Raw genomic sequence first — 10,950 nt, 5'->3', positions numbered from 1 at the left:
ATGTCAAAACATTTTAAACAAAAAAGTCATAGGACAGTATGTCGAAAAATTTCAGTGGAAAAAAGTCATAGTGTAGTATGTCGAACAATTTTAATCAAACAAGTCATAGTATATTATGTCGAAAATTTTCAGTGAAAAAAGTCATAGTATAGTAATTCGAAAAATTTTAGTGGAAGAAGTCATAGTATAGTATGTCAAAAAATTTCTGTGAAAAAAGTCAGTATAGTATGTCGAAAATTTTCAGTGGAAAAAGTTGTAGTATAGTAATTTGAAAAATTTTAGTGGAAAAAGTCATAGTACAGTATGTCAAAAAAAATTATTCCAAAAAGTCATAGTATAGTATGTCAAAAAAATTTATTCCACAAAGTCATAGTATGGTATGTCGAAAACTTTCAGTGGAAAAAAGTCACAGTATAGAATGTCGAAATTTTCAGTTGATATAGTCATAGTATAGTATGTCAAAAATTTTCAGAGGAAAAAACTTATAGTATGTCGAAAAATGTTCATCCAAAAAGTCATAGTATAGTATGTTGAAAGATTTCAGTGGAAAAAATTCATAGTATAGTATGTTGAAAGAATTCAGTGAAAATAGTCATAGTATATAGTATGTCGAAAAATGTGTCATCCAAAAAGTCATAGTATAGTATGTCAAAAAATTTGAATCCAAAAAGTCATAGTATAGTAAGGTTAAAAAAAAAATTTGTGAAAAAAGTCATGGTAGTTTGTCGAAAGATTTTATTCCAAAAACCAACCATTTTCTGTGAAAAAAGTTATAGTATAGTACGTTGAAAAGTTTTAATCCAAAAAGTCACAGTATAGTATGTTGAAAAATTTTAGTGAAAAAAAGTCATGGTATTGCATGTCGAAAAATTTTAATCCAGAAGATCATAGTATAGTTTGTCAAAAAAAATTATTCCAAAAAGTCATAGTATAGTATGTTGAAAATTTTCATTAAAAAAGTCATAGTATTGCATGTTGAAAACTTTTAATGAAAAAATTCATAGTATATCTTGTTGAAAATTTTTAATCCAAAGAGTCATAGTATAGTATGTCGAAAATTTTAAATCAAAAAAGTCATGGCATGTTGAAAATTGTCGATGAAAAAAATCAAAGCATGGTTTGTAGAAAAATTTCATTAATCCAAAAGTCATAGTATTGTATATCGAAAAATTTCAATAAAAAAAGTCATAGTATAGTATGTTGAAAATATACAGTGAAAAAAGTCATAGTATAGCACGTCAGTTTAAAAAGTCACCATATAATATGTTGAAAATTTTCAATAAAAAAAGTCACAGAATGTCGAAAAAAACTACAAAAAGTCAGCATGTTGCAAAAAATTTTATGAGTCAAAGTCAAGAGTATAGTATGTCATTAAAACACTTCAGTCAGCAAAAGTAGGTCATAAAGACATAGCTTTAGAAAGTTAGTATGTCAAAAAACAGCTCAAAAAGAAGTTATAGTCGTGCATTTAAACATTTTTAATGAAAACAATCATAGTTTTGTACGTCCCAAAAATTTCTTTAAAAGAAGTCATAACATAGCAATTTCAAATAAAAAGTCATAGTAAAGTATGTAAAAAAACAATAAAAAGTCATCTCATAAAAATCTCATTTCACAAAGTAATACTGTAGTATGTTAAAAAAAAAAAAGTTATAATATTGTATGTAGAAAAATGTCATGAAAACAGTTCTGATATAGAATGTTGCAAAAAGTCATTACAAAGTCTAAGTATAGTATGTCATACAAATTTAATATGAAAAAGTTATACGAATGTTTGTCATAGACATTTGATTAAAGAAGGCATGGTACCATAAAATTTAAATTCAAAAAAGTAATTCATAAATACATCTATTTACAATAATGGGCTATTTGACCCAGTGGTTTACTGACCGGAGTGGCCGAACATGGTGGCCACACACTCTCCAGAGTAGAAGTCAAATATACTGATGTTCTTGTCTGAACAGGAGGTGGCGATGTAAAGACCTGACGGGTCTATCTGCACCTGGGGAGGACAGAGGAGGAGGCAGCTAACACCTGGCAGCTAAATGTTCATGAATTATCTACACCTGCTGTTACTGTGGAAACATCGCCATGGTAACAGCAAGCTGATTTTGGATGGATACTGTGACCTACCTTTATGAGAGTCCCATCCTCTCCTTGAGAGCCTTTGTACATCTTCTTCTGTTTACCGTTACTGATGTTAAAGATCCTGCAGGAAGAGGAAGAGGAGGAAGAAGAAGCAGTCCATCAATTTTGGTCCACTGACACTGACTCATAACAATTCTGTTGTCTTCATCATCATCATCATCATCATCATCAAAATCATCAAAATATTGCAGTTAATAAACAAAGATTAAATGTTTTTCAAAACTTCACTGATTCTGTGTTTGTTGATCTGTTTCATATAAACTGTGTTTTGTTCTGAGCGGCTCCTCCATTTCCTTTGTGCAATGCATTGTGGGACGACAGCGCACATCAACAGCACACTGACAATGATTCCTATTGGTCCTGAAGCTTCCTGCTGCAGCAGATCCACATTGAGAGTCATAGATATCAAACTAACTGATAAAACACTATGAGACAGAACACCAGTGTTGTACTGAGACTTTTGTCTCTGCTTTGTTGGTCTGACTCTGACCAGCAGGTGGCAGCCTGAACACACAGCAGCCATACCAGAAACCAGATAAACACAAACTGGAAACCATGTGGAGTTCAAATAAACAATTATAAACGGAAAGGATGAACTCTTCATATCTGGAACAACAGTGGATGAAAAAATGGATTTATGAATATGTGTTAGAAGATACATGAATTACAGGAAAGATCTTCCAGATACATTTTATTATGTTTTTATTTTATCTTCAAACATTCACTCACAGGGCAAAACAATGATTTCCATTTACCATATTGCCCTATATCAAAACTTAATTTTTAAAAAATCAAATATAGAGGTCCTCAGTTATGGAATTCATTAAATATGTCATTAAAATATTTCATGTCAGCTTTTAGATCACATTTAAATCTTGAATCTTTTGACATGTCTTTTCTGCTGATTATTCAGATCTTATTTTAGGTTTGTTTTTCCCCCTTTATTACTGATGGTTTTCTGTTGTGTATATAAATATTTTTTGTGTTATGTGTTCCTCATTTCTTTGTTAATTGCTTATTTTGTTTTATTTTCTTGCTTAATGTCACTTTTTTCAGTTATTTGAAAAAAGCCTTTTAGGCTTCCTTCCTCTCTGGCACTGAAATTACTTCTTCTGTATGTACATTGTATCTTACTATTGTGCAAATATATAAACTTAAACCCAGTGAGTGCGGCTGCTCTGTGTCGTTGTATTTGTGGTGCATTCAGGTGCTGGTCTGAATATTTGATACTTGACTTCTACTGCCAAACAATACTATTTTTATTACTATTACTATTATCATTATTATTATTATTATTATTATAATAATGTCAAAATCAGGCGGTGCAGTGATGCAGTGGTTAGCATTGTTGCCTCACAGCAAGAGGGTTCCTGGTTCAAACCCAGGGTGGGGGAGCCCTCCTGTGCAGAGTTTGCATGTTCTCCCTGTGTCAGCGTGGGTTTCCTCCAGGTGCTCCAGCTTCCTCCCACAGTCCAAAGACATGCAGGTTAATTGGTGACTCTAAATTGTCCGTAGGTGTGAATGTGAGTGTGAATGGTTGTCTGTCTCTATGTGTCAGCCCTGTGATAGTCTGGCGACCTGTCCAGGGTGAACCCTGCCTCTCACCCAATGTCAGCTGGGATAGGCTCAAGGCCCCGCGACCCATAACAGAATAAGCGGTTACAGAAAATGACTGAATGAATATCAAAATCAAAACCAGAAAACTGTCAAATAAACATGCAAGTTATTAAATCAACTATTTCCTGCTGATCTTTAGCTGACTGTCAGGTCACAGGAGGCCAAAGTTCCTACAGCGAATAAGCACACCATTTTTAAATGATGTGTAATGAACAAGATAAGAGGAAAAGTAACAAATGGATGATTTTAATCGAAGTAAGGAGAGGAACCCCGAGTCGAACAATCTTTGAAACTGTAACTGAACCGAGTTCCCCATGAGGATGGTGGCGCCCTCGCTCTCACCTCCTTTAGCGCGTCATGCTATTTTATTTAAGTGGAACAAAGTGGCCCCACCCGCACACTCCCAGCGGCTTCAGGACATATTGTCATGGTTAAAAGTGGAAAAGACCCTTGTTATGTGTTGTATTTTAAAATTTAAAATCTAATAACAAAAACCTGGAAAAAAGTGGGAGAGGAACATAAAGGAAAGAGAGGAAATTAAAAAGGAAACAAGAGAGGGGGAGGGGAGAGGAGAAGAAGAAGACGGGATCATGGCAGTTAATCCTAATCCATCTAATCACCGTGGTGCCTGCTGGGTAATAATCCTGCCTGCAGACTGTTTGTTTCGGCTGCAGGTGGATTCATTAACGTACCTGATGCTGCGGTCCTGACAGCCCACTGCAGCGTACTTCCTGGTTGGTTCCACGTCCATATCGTACAGAGTCGTCTTCCTCACCACATGATGAGTCCGAGTGAACTCCAACCCTTCCTCCACCTGTGACCACAGGAAGGACACATGATGGGAATGTTTCATGTGTTAGTGTGAGGAAGGTTACAGTCTCCTCTTCATGTTCTTGTCATTCATTTATTCACTTGGTACTGTTCTGCTGTGACCTCAGGCAGGAAATTCTTTTTACGTTTTCCATGTTTCCGCTTTTTGGGTCTGCCCCGGGGCCTCCTACCAGTGCCCTGAACACCTCTAACAGGAGGCGCCCAGGAGGATCCTGATCAGATGCCCGAACCACATCAACTGACCCTTTTGTGACATGAAGGAGCAGCGGCTCTACTCCGAGCTCCCTCTGGATGTCCGAGCTCCTCCCCCTGTCTCTAAGGCTGAGCCCAGACACACCACAGAGGAAACTCATTGTGGCCGCTTGTATCTGTGATCTCATTCTTTCGGTCACTACCCAGAGCTCACGACCATAGGTGAGGGTTGGGACGTAGATGGACCAGTAAATCAAAAGCTTTGCCTTCCGGCTGAGCTCCCTCTTCACCACGACGGTCCCGTGCAGTGCTCACATCACTGCAGAAGCCGCACCAAACCACCAATCCATCTCACGCTCCATTCTACATGAATGGACGATTAATTTCAATTCAGTTAAATTAATTTCTATTCATAAAGCCCAATATCACAAATCATAATTTGCCTCAGAGTCTTTATAGCATACCAAACCCTCTGTTCCCTGGCCCTTCACAGCGGATAAGAAAAACTCCCACAAAAAAAACCTTCAATGGAAAAAATTGGTAGAAACCTCAGGAAGAGCAACTGAGGAGGGATATCTCATCTGGGACAGACAGCCGTGCAGTAGATGTAATTAATTAATGCCCTTATCTTAAGAAAACAAGCTTTGTTATCACAAGATAACAACATAATCAACTCCTTATCACAAGAAACAAAAGGGTTCTTCCTTTTATTGTGTTTAATGTTTATCAGAGATCAGGAGTGCTGAGCCAGCGTGCATAGATGACGTCTTGACAACTGTAGCGACTGATTAAAGCTGAAAATGTCAGATAAAGAAGTACTCATCATCATTCACTCATCAGACTGTACTTCAGTTAAGGTTTAACGCATTAGAGAAAACATTCAGATCAGTCCTCGTCATTTAAGGGGAAAACTGGTCTGGCTGCAACTTCACAGGAAACAAAACTGATTTTCTCGTGAAAAATGATCTCGTTATCTCGAAAAATTGGTCTTCATGGTAATGAAATAATTAAGTCGTGATCTTGAGATAAGCAGCAGCTGATGTGTGTTTACCTTTTTCTCTGGTAAGTTAAGATCCAAGGGCCGGCTACACAAAGCACCTTAAGTGAAGAGAGTTAAGGCTACCTTTAAATAAAACTGGTTTCACAAATTATCCTTAAGTGTTTTCCTTAAGGTTTTCCTATTTTGGTCTGTTGCACAGAGGACCTTAGTAAGAAAATAAACATACTCTGTGTTAAGTCAAACACGTTCTCAGTGGGTGTTGGCCTCCACCAGGGTTGTCCCTTGTCACTGATCCTGTTTGTGATATTCATGGACAGGATCTCAAGGTGCAGCCAGGAGGAGGAAGGGGTCTGGTTTGGGGACCTCAGAATTGCTCTTTGCAGATGATGTGGTTCTGTTGGCTTCATCACACCGTGACCTCCAGGATGCACTGGGGCGGTTTGCAGCCGAGTGTGAAGCGGTCGGGATGAGAGTCAGCACCTTCAAGTCTGAGGTCATGGTTCTCTGCTGGAAACCAGTGAATTGTTCACTCCGGGCTGGGAGAGAGTTACTGCCTCAAGCGAGGGAGTTGAAGTATCTCAGGGTCTTGTTCATGAGTGAGGGTAGAATGGAGCGTGAGATGGATCGGCAGTTTGGTGCGGCATCTGCAGTGATACAGGCGCTGTGCTGGACTGTCGTGGTGAAGAGGGAGCTGAGCCGGAAGGCAAATCTTTTGATTTACTGGTCTATCTATGTCCCAACCCTCACCTATGGTCATGAGCTCTGGGTAGTGACCGAAAGAATGAGATCACAGATACAAGCGGCCACAATGAGTTTCCTCTGTGGCGTGTCTGGGCTCAGCCTTAGAGATAGGGGGAGGAGCTCAGACATCCGGAGGGAGCTTGGAGTAGAGCCACTGCTCCTTCACATCGAGGTCGGAGTCAGTTGAGGTGGTTCAAAACACAATGATTCTTATTTTCAACGGACGAAACACTGAAGAAAAAATACTTTTTAAATTCAGTTCAATTTCTGCCCATATATCCGCATAAACCCTACAGACTGGACCTTTAAGGACCTCAAACAAAAACAGAAATAGTACAGTACTAAAGTAAATTTAAGTTCCAGCGGCTCTCACCTTCTGCGCGGTGCGGAAGTAAACGCTCTTATCGGCTCCACAGCTGATCATCCTCACCTTCCCCTCATTGGCTGAAAGACAGGAAGAAGAAGAAGACGGACATGAGGTCAGAGAGGACAAACATCAGCAGCAGAGTTTATTCTGACAACATGACGAGAGGTCAGAGGTCACAGAGGGACTGACCAGCGAATCGGACGGCAGTGATGGAGGACGAGTGTTCGTCCAGAGTCTGGACCAGACTGTACTCTCTGCCCGCGTCCAGGATGTGGATCAGACGGTCCCGACTGGCTGTGGCTAATAACTGGAGACCTGATGGACACACAGACGAAACATGAAATTTGAAATCTTTGCTGTGAACTGAGAGCATGTAATTTTATATACAGTTTTTCTTCTTCATGTATAAATGTGTGTGTGTGTGTGTGTGTGTTTTAACACTATGTAACCCCATCTCAAAAGCTTTTATTTTGAAGGCCAGAGCTTGATATTATAGATTTCAGTGCTATGATTTGCCCGCAGCACTCTGATGTATTTTCTCTGTGTTGTGAACTTTATCGGGTCAAATTCATTTGTTTCTCCAGAGAAGTGAAAATATCACATCTTATTTAGGATATAAACACGCGATCCTGTCGAGGTGAGACGGCAGCAGCAGGATTTTTACTCTTCACAGTCTGAGAGGATTAAACTGTGTGTGTTCGTCCTGACTGCTGAGCTGGCTTCTTCTCTCTCAGCACTTTGGACCAAGCTACAGGAAGTGATGTCAATCCTGCTGTTAAACTGTGTGTGTGTGTGTGTGTGTGTGTGTGTGTGTGTTTACGAGCCTCAGCATTCCTCCCTCTGTGCTGTTGTTTCCTGGTCGACAGAAATGAGTCTTATTGTTGAGTTTGCTGGTTTTATTATCAACCCAGTAAGACCCACTGAACATTTACTGGCCTGTTTTATTGTTTTATGTGTGTGTGTGTGTGTGTGTGTGTGTGTGTGGGTGTGGATGCCAGATGTAGTTCACACACACACTAACAGACTTGAGAGGGAGCCAGAGTCACATGTCACCTAAAACCAGCCTTAGTTTGAACATTTTAAAAAATCACTCTGGTTTATCACAGCTGCTCTTATTTTGGTAGTTTCGTGTGTCATTTCCATCTGTAATAAAAACACTGCCCTCACCAAGTTACAGTTATAATCTTCATAATTTCCAATTCCATCCAAATGACCTCACCAACCTCAGACTAACCAAACCTTTTTGACAAACCACAGACGAAGCTCTGCACAATTTTCTGAGTATTTAAGGGAAACAAAACATTATATTCTATTAAATAATTTAAATATTCAGTACTGAGGCACAATACTGGATTTCTTGCTGATATATAACAACTAATTTGGTCAATAACCAATACTGATATCAAGATATCCTCTTTTTTTCCCCACCTAATTTTAGTGATCATCAAGTCGTTTCTGTTGTCGTTTCTGTTGTTATATATACATGCTCTTATTGTGACGGCCCACCAGCAGATGGAGACATGAAATACTTTTAAATGTATGTAATATTCATTCATTGTGCAAATTAGGAAAAAGCATGTTGGTCGATATTGATGATGTATCGATATTATCCTGCTTCCCTAATATTGAGTTATAATGTCAGGATGGTCTGGTACCCGGTAAATACTTCTTCAGGAGATTAGAAGTATTCTTTTGTTTTAATGTTACTTTTAATTCAATTTCTTACACACAAATTTAGTCTAAAAAAAGCAGATTTAAAAGATTCAACATATGTATAACTGTAGGATGTAAACACCTCCTGATGTCATTACATCAGAGGAATAATCTGGGGAATTTAACTCCCTGGATTAAACCTGAGGTCACAAGTCTTGGTGTGATTCTTGATTCGGATCTAAGCTTCCAGACCCACATTAACAAGGTGACGAAAACATTTTTCCACCTCAGAAGCATCGCTAATGTGCAACCATTTCTAAATGAAAAAGATGCAGAGATATTGATTCATGTCTTCATTTCAAGTTGACTCGACTACTGTAACGCATCACTGAGAGACTTCAGCTCGTTCAAAACTCTGCAGCTCGGCTATGAACCAGAACCAAGAGTAGAGAGCACATCAGGCCGGTCTGAGCTGCTCTGCACTGACTTCCTGTTACATTTACAACTGATTTTAAGCTCCTCCTCCTTGTATACAAAGCCCTACATGGGCTGGGACCGAGCTACATCGCCTCCAAGAACACTGCGATCCTCTGCTGCTGGTTTATTGGAGGTTCCCAGAAACAGCTGGAAGATGACTGGAGATGCAGCCTTTGTCAGTGACGCCTCAAAGCTATGAACACACTACCTGTAGATATCAGAGAAGCTAGCTCGCTAAATGTTTTTTAAAAGAAAGCTTAAAACGCATCTGCTCACTTGAGACTTTTTGAAACTCTTTCTTTTTACGCTTCATGCTGCTGCAACTCTTTTAAAATCTTGATTTTATTATTATTATTGTTGTTAGAGAAAATATGACCTCATGACCCTGAAGTCAAAGTGGGTCGACAGCAGACTCGAGTCACGCTGAAGACAACAGGACAAATTTATTCTCCTGTCACGAGTGAATCAACTACTCACAACAGGTCTTTATAAATCAACATGACTGTGACTGAGGAGCTGCTGTCTGATCTTTTTTCGTCTGACTCTACTGTGATGTCACAGAAGCCACAACTGAACCACCACCAACACAGCGAGGTGGAGGTCAGCCTCAGTGCATCCGCCCTGCAGCAGCTCTGCAGGTCTGCTGCCTTGCTCAGGGGCAGAGCGGCTGCTGGTTCAAGGTAATGTGACAGCGAAGGTAGCGTGGGAAATACTGCCACAGTTTAGACCTGCAGGCGTGACTGGCTTTTCAGACACTTCCAAATTATGTACAACAAAATAGTTTGTATATTCTGTACGTGTCTTCTATGTTGTTAAAGATTGTTTTATTTACTGTCTGTGTCAAGTTTTGTTTTATACTGATTTTAACGTTGTGTTTATAGTGTGCAAAAGTATGAATTATGCTCTCACGGGCCACTTTATTAGGGACACCTTGCAAGTACCAGGTTGGACCTCCTTTTTAATTCTTGGTGTCACAGATTCAACAAGGTGCTGGAAACATTCCTCAGAGATGTTGGTCCATATTGACATGATGACATCACACAGTTGCTGCAGATTTGTTGGCTGCACATCCATGATGAGAATCTCCCGTTCCAGCACATCCCAAAGGTGCTCTATTGGACTGAGATCTGGTGACTGTGGAGGCCATTGGAGTACAGTGAACTCATCGTCATGTTTGAGATGATGTAAGCTTTGTGACATGGTGCGTTATCCTGCTGCCAACAACCATGCCACGTTCAAAGTCACTTAAATCACCTTTCTTCATCATTCTGATGCTCAGTTTGAACTTCAGCAGCTCGTCTCCACCATGTCTACATGACTGAATGCACTGAGCTGCTGCCACGTGATTGGCTGATTAGATATTTGAGTGGCCAGTGAGTGCATATGTGTTGAGTTTATACATTGTTTTATAACAGAGGTGTTTCTCACCTGTATCTGGTTTGGAGAACTCGAGGCAGAGTATCTCTGAGTCGTGAGCCTGAACGTTCAAGATCTCCTCCATACTGTCCAGATCATGGATCCTACAACACACACACACACACACACATAGAGTATTAGAAGTGTGCAGACGCTTCATGTCTTCTTCCTGTCTGGACTCAAACACAGTCCCCGCCCTCTTCTCACCTGAGGACGCCCATACGGTCTCCAGAGGCCAGGTGCTGTCCATCAGGACTAACTCTCAGGGTCCTAATGCCCGCCCTGCTCTGGTCCGTCTGCTGCCCCTCTGAGCCCGATGACCCCGCCTTCTCAGTGTTGCCACCGGTGATGGAGATGCTCTCTGGGTCCAGGAGGCTGGAGATGTTGTCGTCCACGTATATGACCTTCTGCAGGTCCTGAAGGGTCAGAGGTCAGGAGGGTGTCAGGTCAGTGTGCAGGTGTAGGTGTGTGTAATGTAGATATAAAAGCAGAGGTGTGTGTGTTCTCG

The 10,950-nt window shown here is 40.1% G+C and overlaps 1 protein-coding gene across 2 annotated transcripts in view; it reads right to left on the bottom strand.

Annotated features, from left to right (window-relative positions):
* Positions 1-10,950, bottom strand: part of mapkbp1 (mitogen-activated protein kinase binding protein 1) — a 59,101-nt gene that overhangs the window by 12,729 nt on the left and 35,422 nt on the right. For both annotated transcript variants that reach the window (XM_050061904.1, XM_050061903.1), the window contains exons 11-17: positions 10,650-10,858; positions 10,455-10,546; positions 7,086-7,211; positions 6,903-6,973; positions 4,458-4,579; positions 2,134-2,209; positions 1,891-2,002 (exon numbers count right to left, since the gene is read on the bottom strand). In XM_050061904.1, the coding sequence (XP_049917861.1) occupies positions 1,891-2,002; positions 2,134-2,209; positions 4,458-4,579; positions 6,903-6,973; positions 7,086-7,211; positions 10,455-10,546; positions 10,650-10,858 (808 nt within the window). The remainder of the gene's footprint in view (positions 1-1,890; positions 2,003-2,133; positions 2,210-4,457; positions 4,580-6,902; positions 6,974-7,085; positions 7,212-10,454; positions 10,547-10,649; positions 10,859-10,950) is intronic.

This window comes from Epinephelus moara, chromosome 14 (genome assembly GCF_006386435.1).
Source record: "Epinephelus moara isolate mb chromosome 14, YSFRI_EMoa_1.0, whole genome shotgun sequence".
Classification (NCBI taxonomy): domain Eukaryota; kingdom Metazoa; phylum Chordata; class Actinopteri; order Perciformes; family Serranidae; genus Epinephelus; species Epinephelus moara.
Note: the sequence above shows the minus strand (reverse complement) of the source record. Positions and strands in the feature narration are given on the sequence as shown.